Below are 21,586 nucleotides of genomic sequence, written 5' to 3' on the forward strand. Positions count from 1 at the left end.
ATACTTTCCTATTAAAATGTACAAGTTTAGCATTTTCATTCATTATTTAAGCTACATTCACCAAATATACAAATTATTTTGTTCAAGTCCACATAATTCCAGTATATACTCTTTACGTTTCTGAACAGAGACAGGCTTTCAACATGTATTGTGGCCTGACTAAAAATTAGGTCAAAACATTCTGCCTCACAAATGACTTCCCGCACAAAGTACGTGCAGTGAAGTCCCAGGAAAGACTGATTTGTAGCACGTTAACATATTGTAATTTTGCACTCATCTGCATAGGCAGGAGGCTGTAAAACAAACAGGAAATCCAGATGTCGGAGACCAGTTGCTTAACCATAGGCGTCATTCTTAAAAGCTCCATAGGAGGGAGTGAGAGTGCCTTATTTGACTTCAGTGCACGACAATCAGTCAGCAATCTTCTTCAAACAATAGTTTTTGGCTCTGTGTAAAAGGCTGCTTTAACTTTCAAAGTAGCCAAAAAAAATCCTTATCTATCAAAGAAAGATACAAGAGCAGCTTAACTAAGTTCTTTTCTTGGCGGTATCCAGTGACATTCAAATATACTTAAATGCTGGTTTGGCACATTGGCAAGTTGACAAAAGTAAACACATTGAATTCAATCATGATTGAGAAACACAGAAAAACAGCGTAGAGGACGAGCACATAAATACCAAGCTTTTTATCCAATTTCCATCCATTCACATGGATACCAGCCACCTGGAATCACAAATATTTACAGTTATTATAGCAGAAATAAATGCAGCCACCTTATGCACTTACTGTATATACTCATGTAATAGTTGAACCCTTTTATTTTGGCCTCAACTGCCCATCCGTCTGATCTGCTGATGCCCGTCCTCCCACCCATCTGTGCCCCTGACGCCCCAACCGTGGATCCTCATCCCAGCTGGCTGCCCACTGAACCTCCCAAGGCCCCATCCATGGAACCTTTCCCCAGCCACAGACTCTCTCCTAGGCCCCGGCCACCCACCCATCCATCCGAGCTCCCGACACCTGTCCGCCTGCCCATCCGAGCTCCTGACATCCTAACCGTGGATCCTTGTCCCAGGCGCCCGCCCACTAACCCTCCCAATGCCCCAACCATGGATCTTCGCCCCTGCCGCCCTGGCCACAGACTCTCTCCTAGGCCCCAGCTGCCCGCCCATCCGAGCTCCTGTTGCCCTGGCCACAGACTGTATTCTAGGTTCTGGTTGCCAACCCATCGATCTGCTGACGCTCCAAATGCGGACTTACCACCCAGTACCAGCCATCCAAGTTCCAAATACCTTGAACAACACAGGTACTTATCACAGTTAAAAGTATGATCTGTGTGAAAATCGACCTCCCCAAATTTGATCCCCCCAAAAAATTGGTCCAAAAAACTCAACTATTACACAAGTAAATACAGTATGTGAGATATTAACTTTCAATGTATATTCATCTGGTAGTTTCAAGGTTAAGAATCAACAATATTAACTAAATCTTAACAATTAATTGCATTAAATTTTCATAGCATATCAAAATCAAAAGAAGAATGTGAAACAAAAGTGATAAATCATGACACGAAGCCATACCAAATGCATCTCTAAGAATGAAATGAAGCAGGAAAGTCTGCAGACATTAGGATTGCAGTGAAAACACAGAAATGCTGGAGGAACTCAGCAGGTCTCACAGCGTCCATACGAGGTAAAGATATATAACTGATGTTTTGGGCCTGAGCCCTTCTTTAAGTTATGAGAAAAAGCAGGTAGGTTATTGATACCTTGAAGAAATGTGTCGGTAGAGAAGTGTAGCCATTGTGTTAATTAACATTTTCAATCTCCTTGCTGCAGTCGGAGGTTCCCGCCCGCATCAAGAAGAGTAGAGTGAGCTGCTTCAATGACTATCACCCAGTAGCTCTATTGTAATGAAACGCTTTAAGAGGCTGGTCATGGAAAGAATTAACTCGTATCTCAGTAAGGATGTGGACCTCCTGCAATTCATCTACTGCCACAATCGCTCCACAGCAGAAGCAACCTCACTGGCTCTCCACTGAGCTTTAGATCACCTGGACAACAGCAACACGTATATCAGGCTACTTTTCATCGACTACAGCTCAGCTTTCAACACCCTCATACCTTCAGTGCTGGTCAACAAGCTCCAAAACCTGGGCCTCTGCACCCCTCTCTGCAACTGGATCCTTGACTTCTTCATTGGAAGACCATAGTCATGAGGAATGAGAAACCACGCCTCCCCCTCGTTGACAATCAACATAGGCGCACCTCAAGGATGCGTGCTTAGCCCATTGCTCTACACCATGACTGGGTGGCTTGGGACAATTCAAATGCTACCGATAAATTTGCCAATGACAGAATCACAGAGAGCAATGAGGAAGGATACAGGAGTGAGATAGATCAGCTAGTTGGGTGGGGTAAGAACAAAAACCTTGTACTCGACGTTAGCAAAATGAAGGAACTAATTGTGGAGTTCAGGAGGGAAAAATCAGGAGAACATGAACCAAACCTCATCGAGGGGTTAGCAGTGGAAAATGTGAAGAACTTCAAAATTTGAGGACATATGATATGTCATCAAAGACTCTTGCAAATTTCTACAGTTGTACTGTGGGGACATTCGGATTGGTTGTATCACTCTCTGGTATGGAGATGCCAATGCACAGGACAGGAAAAGACTACAGAGAGTTGTCTACTGCATTCCTCAGTGCCCTACCATTTACCATGTATGTCCTATCTTGGTTTGTTCTTCCAAAATGAAACACTTCACACTTGCCTACATGAAATTCCATCTGCTATATTTCTGCCCACTTTCCCAGCTGGTCCAGATCCCTCTGCAAGCTTTGAAAGCCTTCCTCACGGACCACTACAGCTCCAATCTTTGTGACATCTGCAAACTCGCTGATCCAATTTACCACATTATCATCTAGATCATTGACATGATAAACAACATTGGGCCCATTGTGATCCTTGAGGCAGACCACTTCTTACAGGCCTCCAGTCAGAGAGGCAATCCTCTACCACTCTCTGGGCAATGTTGATTTCAGTTTACTACCTCACCACACCGAGTGGCTGAGCCTTCCTGACTAACCTTCTATGTGGGACCTTAGCAAAGTTCATGTGTTAAAATGGACCTGAGGTTGCATGTAAACCAAGATGAATACAGCTGCAAAAACACATTTGCAAACTCTTAATCCATGTTCTATAGTTTGTATCTCTCCTAACCTCAGTGGAAAAAGCCTACTTGGATTTATTCTATCTATACCCATCAATCCATAATTTAATCCTGTTATAGTTAGTCTCACCTTAAGAAATTCTGCCTTGTGGCTTACAAGTCATATATTTATATAGTCAGAACTTCTAGTTTTCTATAACATTCCAACAGACTGCTCCATCTCAGTACGTTTCTTAGAATTATCTGGGGATTCATTAATCAGGCTGTGTCTCTTACCAATAGTTAATAGTGTTTTAATACCTTGCCAAATAAGGAGGTTCTTATCATCCCTAGCCTTGTTAAATTGAAAACAAAAGAAAGGAATGCATGTAATGTATTTATGATATAGAAATATATTAGCACACAGAGACGTGAAAGCTTCTTTCATGGTTTAATACAAGTTAAAGATGGTTTCCCCCCAGTACACAGTATGTATGAGTGACAATGTCATCACACTCAATGTGATATCATACGCATGCAGGCATATATACATAACACTCTTTCCCCCCTACAAAATAAATGCTTTGTGAAAATAACCTACCGCCAACACTTAAACTAAACTACGATAACTACGTAGACTAATGGTGAGGATTACAGTCACAGTATGAGATGATAGACCAACCTATCACTGTACATAGTCCTTCCGTCGTTCTGGGGGTTGTTCCTCCCTTTTGGATCATCTTAGAGAGGTAGAAGCTGTTGGGATACTTTCTGAATTTTCCAGGCACTTTGCTTTTTCTGGGGTGACACCTCACTTGGTGATAAGGATGGTGAACTTTGTCTTTGGAAAACCCCATTGGGAATTTGCATAGAGCTGCACAGTTGGGTAGGATGTAGTGTAGGACTGCTCTGTGGAGCCATAGTGCTGCTCGGTTGACCAGTCAACATTGAAGGAGGCTCAGTTTCTGAAGATTTCTGGAACATCTACAGTGGATCCTGGAATCTCGTCTGGAATCTCATCAGGGTCATGAGTGGTGGGCGTGGCCATAGGGTCATCCACTGCTCTCAATTGGTCGATGTTCCATTTCCATATTTTACTTCCCATCAGAAAGGAGTAAGAACGAGGACTCAATTTTTTAAGAATAAATCCTCTCACCCATGGCCCCTGGTTCTTCCACTTCTAGAGATCTGGTAAGTTTACTGGGAGACGTTGATCTTTCCATTCGAAGACCAAAGTTGGGGTGTACTGTAGGAAGTCTTGTTCTTGAAATTAAAAAAGCGTGCAATAAGGGAACAGCTGTCATCATTGGAGACTTTAATTTGCATATAGATTGGACTAGCCAAATTAGTAAAAATACTGAGGAGGAGGAATTCCTTGAATGTTTACAGGACGGTAATCTAGACCAATATGTCGAGGAACCAACCCGGGAGCAGGCCATTTTAGATTGGGTATTATGCAATGATAAGGGGCTAATCAACAATCTTGTTGTACGAGGCCCTTTGGATAGGAGCGATCACAATATGATCGAATTCTCACTCGACATGGAGAGTGATGAAATTAAAACCGAGACTAAGGTCCTGAATTTAAATAAAGGGAATTATGATGGTATGAGACGGGAGTTGAGTAAGATTGATTGGATGGTGTTTATGGGGGAGTTTACTGTGGATAAACAATGGAAAGCCTTCACAGATCTAATGGAGAAATTGCAAAAATCGTTTGGCATAAAAATAAACCAAAAAAGGTGACTCAACCGTGGATAACAAGGGAAATTAGAGACAGCATTAGGTCCAAAGAGAGAGCATATCAATTGGCCAAAAAAAGTACCACAACCGAAGACTGGAAGCAGTTCAAGATGCACCAAAGGAGGACAAAGGGATTAATCAAGAGAGCAAAAATAAATTACGAAAATAAGCTTGCGGCAAATATAAAAACCGACTGCAAAAGCTTTTATAAATATGTCAAGAGGAAAAGATTGGTGAAATTCAGAGTAGGTCCTTTGCAGTCGGAATCAGGGGAATAAATAATTGGGAATAAGGAAATGGCAGACCAATTAAATTCTTACTTTAGTTCTGTTTTTACAAGAGAGGATACAAATAACCTCCCAAGGATGTTGGGAAACATAGAGACTAATGGAAGGGAGGAACTGAAAGAAATCAGTATCTCTAAGGACAAGGTCTTGGGGAAATTGATGGGATTGAAGGCAGATAAATCCCAAGGGCCTGATAATCTACATCCTAGGGTACTTAAGGAAGTGGCCATTCAGATAGCAGATGCTTTAAGAATTATTTTCCAGAACTCGATAGACTCAGGATCAGTACCCATAGATTGGAGGGTAGCTAATGTTACCCCACTATTTAAAAAGGGGGGTAGAGAAAAAGCAGGGAATTATAGGCCGGTGAGCCTTACATCAGTGGTGGGCAAAATGATGGAATCCATTATTAAGGATGTAATAGAGGAGCATATGACTAGCAGAGAAGGGATCGGACGGAGTCAACATGGATTTACAAAAGGTAAATCGTGCTTGACAAATCTATTGGAATTCTTTGAGATGGTGACAGGTAAAATAGATGGGGGAGAGCCAGTGGATGTGGTGTACCTGGACTTCCAAAAGGCCTTTGATAAGGTCCCGCATAAATGACTGGCTTACAAAATCAAGGCTCATGGGATTGGGGGCAAAGTATTGATGTGGATTGAGAACTGGCTGGCAGGTAGAAGACAGAGAGTTGGGATAAATGGCTCATTTTCTGAGTGGCAGGCGGTGACCAGTGGGATGCCACAGGGATCTGCACTGGGACCCCAGCTGTTCACAATTTACATTAATGATCTGGATGAGCGGATTGGATGTAATATCTCCAAATTTGCAGATGACACTAAGCTAGGAGGGGTTGTGTGCACGGAAGAGGGGGTCAGGAAGCTCCAGTGTGATTTGGATAAATTGAGGGACTGGGCAGATACATGGCAAATGCACTACAATGTGGATAAATGTGAGGTTATCCACTTTGGTAATACAAACCGGAGGGCAGATTACTATTTGAATGGTAATAGATTAAGAGATGGGGAAGTGCAGAGAGACCTAGGGGTACTTGTACACCAGTCTCTGAAGGCGAGCATGCAGGTACAGCAGGCGGTTAAAAAGGCAAATGGTATGTTGGCCTTCATATCAAGAGGGTTTGAGTATAGGAACAAGGATACCTTACTGCAGCTGTACAGGGCTTTGGTGAGACCCCACCTGGAGTATTGTGTGCAGTTTTGGTCACTTTATCTAAGGAAGGATGGTCTTGCAATGGAGGGAGTGCAGAGGCGATTCACCAGGCTGATACCTGGAATGGCAGGAATGACTTATGAGGAAAGATTGCGCAAATTGGGATTGTACTTGCTGGAGTTTAGAAGATTGAGAGGGGATCTCATAGAGACATATAAAATTCTGGCAGGACTGGACAGAATGGATGCAGATGGGATGTTCCCAATGATGGGAAAATCCAGAACCCGGGGCCATGGTTTGAGGATAATAGGCAAACCATTTAGGACCAAGATGAGTAGGATTTTCTATACCCAGAGGGTGGTGAATCTGTGGAATTCATTGCCACAGAGGGTAGTAGAGGCAGGTTCATTAAATATATTTAAGAGGGAATTAGAACTATTTCTTCAGTATAAGGGTATTAAAAGTTACGGAGAGAAGACGGGGACGAGGTACTGAACTTTAAGATCAGCCATGATCTCGTTGAATGGCGGAGCAGGCTCGAAGGGTCGAATAACCTACTCCTGCTCCTATCTTCTATGTTTCTATGTTTCTATGTTTAAGTTAACTCCAAGACATCAATTCAGCCTGTGTTCTTTTGGTAGGAGAATGAAGCGTGTTTCTAGAGCTTAACAAAAAAATCTGCAATTTTTGATCTCTGTGAAGCATTTAAGTATTTCTTAGTCTTCATTGTGTTTTTGAAGGTTTGTACAAAATGTTCAGCTTCCCCATTTGTGCTTGCGTGGTAGGGTGATGACAAGATGTGTCATATATTGTTATTACTTAGAAATTCCTTAAAGCTCTCCAATACAAACTGCGGACTATTATCAGAAATTAGTTCAATAGGCAATCCATACGATGCAAATATACTTCATAGTCTTTCAGTTGTCTGGTCTGTTGTTGTTTTTCTCATATATGATACTACTGGCTATTTAGAGTATGCATCTACAACAATAAGGAAGTTTTCTCCCATAAAATGACCAGCGATGTCAATGTGAATCCTATTCCATGGTTGTGATGGTTTTGGGTTGCATATCTTGGCAAACATTACATCTCCTTATGTCTATTGAAGGCCACCAGACATGCATATGTGCCAATGCCTTCATCCGAACCATTCCTGGGAGGTTGTCGTGAAGTTCTGACAGTATGGCTGTTTGCCATTTTGTAGGTTCCTCGTAATAATCAATTGATATTTCAAAGTACCTTGTATAATAGGGTTTTAGTTCTTTTGATATCATTTCGGCCTCGGGTGACCCATTTAACGTGAAGTAAAGAACCCTTGATAATAACGCTTCTTTTTCTACTTCTTTGCTAATCACCTTTGCTGTAATTAGTAAACGATGAAGCTGTTCTTGATTAACAACTGTAGCCTCTGCCGTCCATTTAATTATCTTGTCTTCCTGCTCCGTTTCTGGTTGAGGTAAGCGAGACAGAGCGCCTGCATTGTTTCTTTGGGTTGCTGGTTTATGCTGCAACTCCTAATTGTGTGCAGCTTGCAGTTTGGCCTACCTTTGAATTCTTGTTGCAGCTAGCACTGGTATTCCCTTTTTAGGGCCTAGAATCAAACTCAGTGGTTTGTTGTCTGTTATTAATGTAAACTTCCTACCATATAAGTATTTGTGGAACTGCTTGACATCAAATATTGTGGCGAGCCATTCTTTCTCCAGCTGGGCATAATTACATTCACAAGTCATCAAAGACCGGGTGGCAAAAGCTACCAGTTGTTCCTCTTTTTCCATTACCTGTGATAGCACCTCTACCGTCCTTGATCATAGTGGACGAGAACATCGTTGCTGAACATGAATAGTTTTTTCAAGCGGTCCTGGTCTCTTTATTCCAGCACCATTTTCGGTCTTTTCTTAACAATTGATTTAGTGAGCTGCAGAGCGTTGACATGTTTGGAATGTGCTTCTGGTAATGGACAACTAAACCCAAGAACAACTGCAATTCAGCTCAGTTTGTTGGTTATGGTGCTCTGTGGACAGCTTCAATACCAGCAATATCCATTCGGATTCCTTTACCGTTAATTGTAAAGCTCAGGTATGTGACAGATGGTACCGTAAATACATACTTCTTGTGTGCAGACAGACGCTGGTTATTGCAGTTGGGTTAGGATCTTTTTTAGGTTGGATAGGTGCTCAGAGCCGTCCCCACTGGTAATCATGATGTCATCGAGGTAACATCCCACATTGATGCCATGTAATAATTTCTTTATGGTCACTTGAAATATTACCGGGGCTACTGTTATTCCGAATGGTATTCGGATATAGGTAAATAACCCTAAATCAGTATTGATTGCAATGTATTTTTTTGAGTCTTGTTGGTCTGTCTGCCTGTAATAAATCCAGCTTTGTGAATTTCTTTCCCCTATTCAGAGCCTGGAATAATTCTTCCTCTTTAGGCATAGGATGTTCCAGTATCTGCAGGGCCTGGTTAATGGTGACTTTGGAATCACCACAAATTCGGATTTCTCCATTGGCTTTTCACCTGGAACGATGGGAGCAGCCCAGTCACTGCATTGAATTTGTTCCAGTATTCCCTCGTTTTCTAATCTATTGAGTTCCGATTCAAGCTTGCCTTTTATTGCAAATGGTCTTGTTCTGGGCTTAAAGAACTTCAGTTCCACACCTAATTTCAGGTGTAGTTTCACCTGTACTTCCTGGATTTATCCTCGGCTTTTCTCAAAAACTGTTTGATACTTCTTGAGAACTTGTTTCAGTTTTGGCTGGGCCTGCTCTTCCTGTCTTAAGTTCATTCTTGATCCAATTTCTACCCAGTTTAACTGAATGTGTGTTAGCCAGTTTCTTCCAAAAAGTGCTGGCCCCTTTGTGTCCATGATATAGAGGGGTAGTCTTATTGATGGATGTTCTTTGTACTGTACATTCATGTTGCACATCCCAAACACCGTGACCTTATCCCCTGTGACTGTCTTTAAAATTGTACTTTTTAAAAAATGGGAAGCTGGGTAGCAGTTGTTGTTTTAAACACACTGGTATCACTGCCCCCATGTCTATCTCCATTCGAAGAGGTTCATTGTTGATTTTCAACTGGATAATTTAATCATTTTAATCATTTAATCCATGAACATACATGATCTCCGATGTCTTGTCTTCCTCCAAGTCATTTATTTCTTTGCTGATGCTGGGGCTTTCATCATTTTCTTCCATTGTTTTCACCCCAGATGGGTGTTTTCCATGTTTTGGTTCTGCTTTTTATCCAATTTTCCCTTTTTAAAAAAATTGGGGATAAGGCCCTGATGTGTCACTCTTTATCACAGAGATGACATCTGGATTTCTGGAAGTAACAATTATTCAGACTCTAGTTGTATTTTCCGCAGCGGAAGCGTTCTTGGTGAGAACATTTCCTAACGAGTAGATCTCTTTGGCTGATATCCAAGTTTTTAATCAACCATTTCTGAGCCAGAGCCAAAGGCTACATCAAGTGTTACATGGTCCGTACTTAGTAATTTTTGTTTGGTCTTGCGGAAGGCTAATCCCACAATGGTCTCATACCGCTTGGTTCAAAAATTGATCAAAACCACATTGTTTTGCTAGTTTATGTAATGCAGCCAAGTATTCACTCATAGTTTCTCCTGTTCTTTGTTTTCTATCATAAAATCTCTGTCTTTCAACCATAGCGAGTGATTTGGGACTTAAATGTACCCCTATTGATGTACAGAACTGCGATTTTGACCACAATGTATGATTTTGTCCCCAGATTCTCAGGAGCCAGCAGGGATTTGAGTAGATCAAATGTTTTACAGCCCATTGGGCTCACAAACAGTGACCGCTTTTAGTTTACAGGTGGTGTCTCATCAATATTATGGGTAGACAGTAATGATCAAATCTTTCTACATAGTTAAACCAGTTTTCTTCTGACTCCACAAATTCTTTAAACTTTACCTCTGCCATTTTGAGACTTCTGTTCTTTGTTCTCTGTGACTGAAGTTGTGGGGTCCACTGTATTGAAAATCTGGTGTTTCTCTTTTTTAATCTTCCATCCACAATCTGATGTGGGGGGGGGGGGCCCGTTTCAATCCTCGGCGCCACGGTTATGTATTTGTTATTTAGTAATAGAGTAGCACACAGAGATGTGAAACTTCTTTCATGGTTTAATACAAGATGGATCCACCCCCAGTACACCTTTATTATGCTCAGTGTGATGATGTCATACACATGCAGGTGTCTATACATAACAATGCAGATGGCTTCTCTCTCCCAGTCAACATTTTAAAATTTACATTCTCACATGTAGACAACATCCGCAGACTTTCCTTCACCAACTTTTCTGATAACCTCCTCAAAATTATCTATGAGATTTGTTAACACGATCGAGCACCCACAAAGCCACGTTGGCTATCCCTAATCAGTCCCTGGCTATCCAAATACTTGTATATCTGATCTCTTAGAACATCTTCCGATAACTTGCCTAGGTTGTTTTCTGGCATGGATGTGTCACTCAAATGTGAAATTTTGAGAGTACAAAGTGTGTATGTTCTTGTAAGGATTAAAGGCAAAATTAAAACAAAAAAGAACTTTGATTTTTGAGGGATATTGGGGATCTGGTTAAGAAGAGAGAGGTGCATAGCACATATAGTCAACAAGGAGCAAATGAGGAACTTTTGATAGGCTCACTGGCCTATAATTTCCTCAATTATTTCTAAGCCTTTTTTAAACAATGGAACAAAATTGAGATACCCTCCAATCCTCTGACACCTCACCTGTGGCTTTTTAAATATAATTGCCAGGGCCCTTGCAATTTCTGCACAAGCCTCGCTCAAGGTCCAAGGGAATACCCTGTGAGGCACTGGAGATTTATCCATCTTTATTAGTTTAAGACAGCTAGCACCTCCTCCTCTTTAATCTGTACAAGTTCCATTACACAAAACCCTGCCAGTGACTGAGGAGAAAGTAAAGACAGTACTTAATCAAAAGCTATCAGAAATTAACTTGAGGATTAGGAGTAATAAAGCAGGAAAAAGAAATTTGTACAGAAATGCAAGAGGTTGGTCAAAAAAGTTTGAGAACATGGAGTTTACTGTCAAATGCATAATTATAATGTTCAGATGTAACAAAACTTTACTTGTTCCAGCCACACAGCCAACAGTGAATTATCTGAAACGATATAAGCATTACCTCTAACAAATAAAGAAAAATTATTTGCTTTTTAACAAAAAAAGCTGCACTCTTGATATGCAATATTAACAAAGGTCTTCACAATCAGAAAATGACCCTGACCTAACTAGCAGACATAACAAGCAGCAAATCAAAAGGCCTATCATTTGCATGAGAGCTGTACTTCCTGCTTTACAGTGTACGTGAGTATGTGTAAACTCATAATTGTACACCATACCAAGAGGATTGAAGTAAGATGGTCATAGACTATGCAGATTCCTCCCTTACTTCTCAAACAACCTTATCTGGGTCTTATACTTTATTCACTTTAACTTCCACTCTGTGTTTATTCCCATCCAATATTTCACTATCTCCTTCCTTACCTACAATATTGTCATTTCTCCCTTTTTTGAGTAAACAGCTACAGATTATTCACTAAGGCAGTGGTTCTACAACCCCCCCCCTCCCCCACTCCCCCCCCCCCCCCACTCACGTACCATCTTAGAGTAATAAGGAAGTAAAACATGAACATCTGTAGATACTGTGGTTGAACTAAAAACAGAATGCTGGAGAAACTCAGCAGGCCAAACAGTGTCCTTTATGTAGCAAAGGTAAAAGTATATAACCAATGTTTCAGGCTTGAACCCTTCATCAAGGTATGGAAAAATGCCAGCAGGTTCCCATATAAAAAGGTGGTGGGGGGGAGCATGGTCACAAAGGCAGAAGGTAATTGATGGAGAATGGAGGGAGTGCACAGAAGCAAGTGGAAGGACAGCTAGGTGAATAGAGAGGGAAGAGGGTGGAGAGCTGAGGGAAATAAGACAGGGGGAAGGGAAGAGTGGGGGAAAAGGAGAGGAGGTTAGCAGAAACCAGAGAAGCTGATGTTAATGCCATCCAGCTGGAGAGTGCCCAGACGGAAAAATCAGCTGTGTTTCTTCCAATTTATGGGGTGGTCTTGGTGGGATAGTACATGAAGTCATGCACAAACATGTGAGTTACGAGTGGGATGCAGAACTGAAATGGTTGGCTACTGGGAGGTTCCTGACACTGGTACAGACTGAGTGAAGGCGCTCAGCGAAGCGATCTTCCCAGTCTGCTCCAGTCTCTCCGATGTCAAGAAGGACACAAAGGGAGCACAGAGGCAGTAAATCAATCCTGAGGGTACACAAGTGAGGTGTTGCTTCACTTGAAAGGCCTGCTTATGGCTCCAAACTATGGTGAGGGAGGAGGTGTGGGTGCAAATGTGGCACCTCTTGCGGCCACAGGGGAAGGTGCTTGGGGGGTGGGGGTGGTGGTGATTGGTAGGGAGGGATGAGCGCATGAGGGAGTCACAGAGAGAATGGTCCCTATGGAAGGCAGAGAGTGGAGGAGAGGGGAAGAAGTGTCTGTTAGTGAGATCCTGTTGTAAGTGCTGGAAATTCCAGAGGATAATGTGTTGAATGTGGAGGCTGGTGAGGTGGTAGGTAAGGACATGGGTCAGAGGGGGCCAGGGCAGTTGAGTGCAGGAGATGCAGGTGAGGGCTGAGTTGATGGTGGTGGAGGGGAAGCCACGTTTGTGGAAGAAGGCAGACATTTCAGATGATCTGGACTGGAAGACCTCATCGTGGGAACAGACGCAGTGGAGTCAGAGAAGGGAATAGAATCCTTGCACAGGATTGGGTATGAGGAAGTGTAGTCGAGGTAGTTGTGGGAGATGGTGGGTTTGTTAAATATGTGGTTGGAAAGCTTGTATACTGAGATGGAAACAGAAAGATCCAGAAATGGGAGAGAGTTGTTGGAAATGGACCAGATGAGTTTGAAATCAGGATGGAAGTTGGCAGCGAAGTGGATGAAGTTGACGAGCTCATCGTGGATGTATGGGCCAGTCCCATTGTAGTCATCAATATAGCGGAGGAATATTTGAGGGGCCTTGCCTTTGTAGGCTTGCAGCATGGATTGCTTCACAAAGCCTACAAACAGGCAGGCTAGGGTGGGACCCATGGGCTACTCTTTTGATTTGAAGGAAGTGAGATGAGTCAAAGGAGATTTTGGTAAGAGTGAGGACAAGTTCTGCCAGGCAGAGAAGGGTGGTGGTAGAGGGTGACGTGACTGGTCAGGTCTCTTGTCCAGAAAGAAGCGAAGTGGTTTGAGATCTTCTGTATGGGGGTGGAGGTATAAAGGGATTGGACATCCATAATAAAAATGAGGCGGTCCAGTTCAAGGAATCTAATGTAATTGAACAGCTGGAGGGCATATGAGATACCATGGACGGAGGTGGGAAGGGATTGGGTCAGAGAAGTAAGTAGAGTCAAGGTAAGATGAAACTAGTTCGATGGATCAAGAGCAAATGGAAACAATGGGTCTCTATGTAAAGGGTAGAAATGGACAATGCAGGGATGGTATATAGTGAGGTTGGAGGCTATAGGAGGGAGGTGAACAGAGGTGATGAGGTTGGAGAAGTGGCTTGGTCAGCTGTCGTGGGCTCCTGTGGAAGAGGCAAGTAGGAGGAGGTATCTTGATGTCTGGCCTCAGGAAGGTAGAGGTCAGTGTGCCAGACCACAACAGCACTACCCTTGTCTGCGGGTCTGATGGTGAGTTTTGAATTGTTGCAGAGAGAGTGGAGGGCAGAGCATTCGGAGGAAGTAAGATTAGAATAAGAGAGGGGAGTGTTGAAGTTGAGACGGTTGATATCTCAGTGGCAATTCGAAATAAAAAGATCCAGAGCAGGCTGCAGGCCAGGATGTGGTGTCCAAGAGGAGGAAGAAGTCTTAAAAGCAGGAGAAAGGGACTTTGGTAGGGGTTGAAGAGTCATGGTTGTGGAAATAGGCCTAGAGATAAAGGTGACGTTGGAAGAGTTCAGCATCATGGCATGCACAGAACTCATTGAGGTGTGGGCAGAGGGGGATGGAGGTCAGGCCTCTACTGAGGGCTGAGCACTCCGTCTCAGAGAGGGGAAGATCAGAGGGGATGATAAAGACCAAGTAGTGATCAGAGTGGGAATCGGTGTGGTGGAGGGGGATGGGAGGAGTTGGAGGTCAAAGGGTAAAGAAAGATGGCAAGGGAGGCCAGAGGGTGGAGGTGGAGGGTTGGGGAGGTCAAAGGGGTAGGTGGAGGATAGAGGGGTGGTCACTCAGGTACCATAGGTGCTCTGTTCTTAGTAAGGGATTATTTAAGTTGGCATGAGTGGAAATAAAAACATTGATTACCACTGCACTAAGGCCATTTGTGATATATATTCTGTACCTCCAAATATAGTTGATTTTCATGCTCTTTAAAAACACCAACCTTTTCTTTATCTGTTCACTGTTTTACCAGATTATAAAGCATCTTTGGATTTTGCATTGAACTGGCATTATTTTCTCACACCCTCTCTTTGCTTTACGAATTTCCCTTTTAATTTCTCCCCTGCAGTTTCTGTATGCTTCTCACTTCCTAGTACCTGACATGAACTTTCTTCTTTCTTGGTGTTCCATCTTCACTTCTAATTCCTTCTAACTGATATGGCCAAAATGAACTTCCTATTTATATCAGTCTATATGTTAGGTGGTTAATAACAGAACTATTTTGGCATATTAGGAGTCATTTGGCCCATTGTGTCTGTACTAGCCATGAATTGCATTGTAAACTCAGGCAGATATACATGGAATAATGAAACACCACAAATTCTTCATTATTTGCAGAATAATCAACATCCTTACAGACTCACTTGTCTATCAAGAATCCCTTGCTTTCATTTTCTATAGAGTTTTGAGAAAGAATATACCATATAGAAATCTCAGAATGTAATTTGTAATTAGTTTCCAAAATCAGATACAGCAATGAGCTCTCTGAACCCTTCTCCATTAACAATGGCGTGAAGCAAGGCTGTGTTCTCGCACCAACCCTCTTTTCAATCTTCTTCAGCATGACGCTGAACCAAGCCATGAAAGACCCCAACAATGAAGACGCTGTTTACATCCGGTACCGCACGGGTGGCAGTCTCTTCAATCTGAAGCGCCTGCAAGCTCACACCAAGACACAAGAGAAACTTGTCCGTGAACTACTCTTTGCAGACGATGCCGCTTTAGTTGCCCATTCAGAGCCAGCTCTTCAGCGCTTGACGTCCTGCTTTGCGGAAACTGCCAAAATGTTTGGCCTGGAAGTCAGCCTGAAGAAAACTGAGGTCCTCCATCAGCCAGCTCCCCACCATGACTACCAGCCCCCCCACATCTCCATCGGGCACACAAAACTCAAAACGGTCAACCAGTTTACCTATCTCGGCTGCACCATTTCATCAGATGCAAGGATCGACAATGAGATAGACAACAGACTCGCCAAGGCAAATAGTGCCTTTGGAAGACTACACAAAAGAGTCTGGAAAAACAACCAACTGAAAAACCTCACAAAGATAAGCGTATACAGAGCCGTTGTCATACCCACACTCCTGTTCGGCTCCGAATCATGGGTCCTCTACCGGCATCACCTACGGCTCCTAGAACGCTTCCACCAGCGTTGTCTCCGCTCCATCCTCAACATCCATTGGAGCGCTTTCATCCCTAACGTCGAAGTACTCGAGATGGCAGAGGTCGACAGCATCGAATCCATGCTGCTGAAGATCCAGCTGCGCTGGATGGGTCACGTCTCCAGAATGGAGGACCATCGCCTTCCCAAGATCGTGTTATATGGCGAGCTCTCCACTGGCCACCGTGACAGAGGTGCACCAAAGAAAAGGTACAAGGACTGCCTAAAGAAATCTCTTGGTGCCTGCCACATTGACCACCGCCAGTGGGCTGATATCGCCTCAAACCGTGCATCTTGGTGCCTCACAGTTTGGCGGGCAGCAACTTCCTTTGAAGAAGACTGCAGAGCCCACCTCACTGACAAAAGGCAAAGGAGGAAAAACCCAACACCCAACCCCAACCAACCAATTTTCCCCTGCAGCCGCTGCAACCGTGTCTGCCTGTCCCGCATCGGACTTGTCAGCCACAAACGAGCCTGCAGCTGACGTGGACTTTTACCCCCTCCATAAATCTTCATCCGCGAAGTCAAGCCAAAGAAGAAAAAAAATAGAGATAAATTCTGAGAAAAGGGATGTCTTTACAACTGGAGACTTGTCCAAGATATTAGTATTAATATCTTACATTAATTGATTAATTTGTTACTTGATTTGCTAAAGATGGGGGATGGAGAAATATCTAAAACCGTGAAGTGTACTGCTGAACTGCAATCTGTGATCTGTGGGTATTTATTTAAATAATTTCTCAAAAAACAACTCGGAATAAGAATGTCATATAATATTCATCTGTCTGTCCAGAAGCCTTTTAAATACTACAGTCCCATGACCACTCTGTCATCCCACTCCCTTGTAAACATATACACATTTCTGTTAAACCTCCTCCACCCTCCCCCTCAGAACTACAAGCCCTCCTGTATGTATCGGTTTTTTTTAAATAAAAAAAAATAGATAGTCTCATACTTTCTTCTAAGTCCTGTTTGGTGGGTCTGCATAATGCATCATAATGAATAATACCTTTCCTTATTGGACCAATGATTACATTTGTGGCATTCCATCACTCCACCCAAGCAATTCTGCTTCAATCTCCATGAACTGGGGAACATGTTAACATTGGTGGGGTTAATTTTGCCAAAGGTCTCTGAGGTAGAAAACAGCCAGGACTCTAACCCTTGATCTGGGATCTTTGTGCAACTCTTGAACATGAGAGGTGATGTGAAACCCTTTGATGTCTAATATTTGAACAATGATTGTTAGGTGCAGCAGGATTTCCGTGGATAGTGTAGGGCTGGAGGTAATCTCTAATTTGACATTGCAAGGGGAGTAATACTGTAAACACCTACTGCATACAAATTTATGCTGATTGCCCTGATCTGTGCATCTCAAACTGATAAGATTCAACAATTTACTAATATATATTTGATTTAAAAATATCTGGAAGGACTGTAAAAAGAGGCAGAAATGATATGTCCAGATATAGGTTTCAGCAAATTCTTATCAATGCACCTGAAGAGGCACACAGAACTGATTAATAGAAGAAAGGAAACCATTAAATTCAACGTTCAATGATAAACAAACTTCAAATGAGACAATCAAGTATATAAGCTCTTAAACTGATGAAAGTCATTAGCCTTATACACCTCCCTTTACAGTAAATACATCATCTACTAATGAATTAGAACCAGGCATTTAAATACAAGGTTGAATTAAATCTATAGATGATGTCCAATTCTTTCAAGTAAATCAAGATGTGTTCGGGGATTGGATCAATGTCTCAAGATTGGCACACAGGTTGATAGGGTAGTTAAGAAGGTCGATGGGATGCTGCGCTTCATTAATAAGGAGACTGAGTTCAAGAGTAGAGAGGTCATGTTGCAACTCTACAAATCTCTGGTGAGACCACACTTATTGTGTTCAGTTCAGGTCACCTCATTATAAGAAAGATGCGAAAGCTGTGGAGAGGATGCAGAGGAGATTTACCAGGAAGTAGCCTGGATTAGAAAATAAGTACTGAGATGCAAGGTTAGCAGAGGTAGGTATTTTCTCTTTGGAGCTAAGAAGGATGAGAGGTGAATTAATAGGTATCTACAAGATCCTGAGAGGCATAGATAAGATAGACAGCCAGCACCTTTTTCCCCAGGGTGGGAGTAGCAAACACCAGAGGACATCTGTACAAAATGAAGAGAGGGGAGGTTAGGGGTAAGTTTTTTTTAAAAAACAGAGTTGTGGCTGCTTGGTGGTGGAGGCTGAAACACGAGAGGCATTTAGGAGACTCTTAGACAGGCATATGGATGAAAGAAAAACAGAGGGTTATGAGGTAGGAAGGGTTTAGATTTTTTGATGGGAATATACAAGATTGAGGGCCAAAGGACTGTACTGTGCTGTAATGCTCTTTGTTCTATGTAAGGTAAAATAAAATGTTTATCTTACAGAATCAAAGTGATGTACACATGATCAAGTCAAACATTAAACACACAGACATATATTTTTCAAGCAAAGGAAATAAGATTATCATGTAGGAAAGAAATCTGGTTATTTACATTCATTAATCTCCAAAGATTCATTTTAATGATTGGAAGTTATCCCCAAAGCAGAAAAAGGTTTATGTGTGCATTGACAGGAAAATCAACACACAAGTGTGATGTTTCTTTTATTGTAATAAAGAAACCTGGGTTCTTTTAAAATGACTATATTTATTAGCTATAGCACAGACAGACAAGACCTCATGGAGGCATCAATTTTGAATCCAGCAAGTTGCAACAGCTAATCTCCTGACTCCCTCTAATGGTCAGGATTAGTACTCACACTAATATGCTACTAGAGCATCCCCTTTGCTTGAGATGTTTAATCTAACAACATGAACACTAATACAGTATTCATTTCAATTTAAAGTTCAAAACAAACATAAACACAAACATCAGCAACACAAACTTTTTAAGTGTGTAGTTCTTTTTTATTTTAGAGATTCAGTCTGTCAACTGATTTGATAATGTGTGGATCTTCTTAACACAGGTGCTTGTGTAGGCTCTGCTGGTCTGCTACCCTCTAGCACTGGTGGTGTTTCCTCTGTTGCTGTGCAGGCTGGACCTTCTGCATTTGCCTGCTCCTGCACTGTCTCCTGTGTTTCAGCAGGCTCTTTCGATTCCTCCTCAGTATTTGACCATCCTCTATTCTGACAGTGTAGGATCTTGGATTTACTTCCTCTAGAACAGTGGCCTTCTTGTCCCAAGTGTTGGAATCTCTGAGTCTCACTGGGCCATGTTGTGCCAGTGGCCCTAAGCTTCTTGCTGATTTGTCACAGTTAGCTTTTTGTCTCCATTGGAGATGCTTTTGTTTCCATTCAACATCTCTGTTCTTGTTTGGTCCTGCAGAGTAGGGAAGTGTGGTGCGTAGTCTTCGTCCCATCAGAAGGTCAGCGGGTGACGTACCATGTTGAAGCGATGAAGCTCTGTAACTCAATAGAGCGGGATATGGATCTGAGCTACTGTCTTGTGCTTTCTTGAGCTTTCTTGAGCAACTGTTTAACTAAATGGACTCTTTTCTCTGCTTTACTGTTTGACTATGGATGCAGAGGACTTGAAGTCACATGTCGAAAACCATACTTTTCTGCAAAGTTCTGGAACTCTACAGCTGTACAATTTTCATTGTAAACAATTAGAGGAATTCCATGTCTTGCAAAGATTGAATTCATATTTGATCACACAGGCAGCAGACATGTTGTGAAGAGCACCATCTCAGGATAGTTCAATAGATAATCAATAACCAGCAAGTAATTATTTCCATCCATGTGGAATAGATCAGTCCCAACTTTCTGCCAATGGTTTGGCTGTTAAGTCAATTATTGTCATGGGTTCCTTTGTCTGCTTTGCATGATGTTTCAAACAGGTCTCACAGCTGGAAACCATCTTGTCAATGTCAGCATTTATCCCTGGCCAATAAACAGCAGTTCTGACCCTCCTCTTGCATTTTGCCAAGGTGTCCCTGATTCACCCTTTTCAGTATCTCTCGTCGCAGAGATTGAGGAATGACAATTCTGATGTTTGAGTAAAAGCCCATTGGCAACACTCAGCTCAGCTCTGATGTTGTAGTATAGCTGACATTCACCTCTAGGCCATCCTTCATTCAGATTCTTGATGACCTTCTGTAGAACTGTGTCCTTTCCTGTTTCAGATGCGATCAGTTTAGATGTCAGATACGGGAAGAGATTCAGTGATCGGGTTCACGTGGAGATTCACATCTGTCTCTGTGGAACTCTTATTGTGTGCTTCACTCTGCATCGTTGCCCTGGATAAAGCATCAGCTAACAAATATGTTTTCCTAGTGTGTACACCCTCTTGACAAGGCTTAAGTTATCACATGCTTTGTCACCCAGCAGTGATTCATGCCCATCTGGGACTACTGCGAACCTGAGGTAATCCTCTTTATCTTTCACCTTGAATTTACCTGAACCTTTCATGTCGATGTTCTATCCATTGTAGGCTTTGAGCTGTACAGGATTTATATGGTTGTATGGCTTTATCTTCTTTGCCTGATGTTACACTCATAGATCAAACTGACCTTTAATCCTGTGTCCAGGTTGAAAGGAATATTTGTTCCATTTGTATGCAATGACACTGTCCACTCATCCTGCTCAACTCTATTCACACACGGCTGTTCAGTCTCTATTGGTTTATAGTCTTTCTGCACTACCATGGCAATGCAGAGTGCATCACTGAGAACAGTTGCTTCCATAGTGTGTACAGTGTGCATGCTTTCAGTTCTGCTTTGTTTCCATTTGTAAAAACATTGCTTTACCTGGTGATTCTGCCCTTTGCTCTTATTGCAGACTTTTCCATAGGTGGGGCATTACTTTGGTGCATGTTGAGTGCTACATCATTTGCACTTGAATGTCTCTCCATAATTTTGTTGTTTCCCATTTCTGATTTTTTGTTGTGTGTGGGCACACACTGTTGCAACGGATATGCTTTTGTTTGACACAGCGCTCCCACGGGTCCAACCACCCAGTCAACTGCCGTCAGCTCCATACCAGCATTGAACAGCCCGTTAAAGGAGCTGACGGTAGTTTTATTTAAAATTCCGCGACAGCAGGATCTGTGCCCAAGATGATGGCACTTCTATCTGGCAGCAGCCATGAGCGGTTGCAGACTCCAGGGGAGCAGAGGACTGGAGCAGGGCACCAGAAAATGGGGAGACCATCCCCTGTCTGAGGAGAAGCAGAGAAGATGACCCATGGGATGGTGACCATGGTGGTGGACCAGTGAGGGGGCTCTGCGGCTGAAAGACCAATGCATGTGGTGGGCAGCTGGCGACTCTAGGTGAGGAACCCACGGAGGCTGTGGACTGCTGGAGACTGGCTTGAAGCTGGCTGAAGTGGTACCAGATATTGGAACTGGGATGCGTGGGGGGTGCCAAAAGGTTCCTGACTGTGTCAGAGGTTTGGATCTGGAGCTCGGGTTGCCAATGGTTGGGATTGGACTCTGTGTGGCTGCAGAGGCTGCGGACACGCTGGAGGAGAATCTATGGACACTTGATGAAACATAGAAACATAGAAACATCGAAGATAGGAGCAGGAGTAGGTCATTCAGCCCTTCGAGCCTGCTCCGCCATTCAAC

At 42.7% G+C, this 21,586-nt stretch overlaps 1 protein-coding gene across 1 annotated transcript in view; it reads right to left on the bottom strand.

The window, feature by feature from the left end:
* Window positions 1–294: 294 nt before the first annotated feature.
* The window catches only part of LOC138752856 (sodium/potassium/calcium exchanger 4-like), a 256,215-nt gene continuing 234,923 nt past the window's right edge, over window positions 295–21,586 (bottom strand). Inside the window, exon 17 of the mRNA XM_069915476.1 lies at window positions 295–723. Coding sequence (XP_069771577.1) covers window positions 571–723 — 153 coding nt within the window. The 3' untranslated portion in view covers window positions 295–570. The remainder of the gene's footprint in view (window positions 724–21,586) is intronic.

Source organism: Narcine bancroftii, chromosome 2 (genome assembly GCF_036971445.1).
Source record: "Narcine bancroftii isolate sNarBan1 chromosome 2, sNarBan1.hap1, whole genome shotgun sequence".
NCBI classification, from domain to species: Eukaryota; Metazoa; Chordata; class Chondrichthyes; order Torpediniformes; family Narcinidae; genus Narcine; species Narcine bancroftii.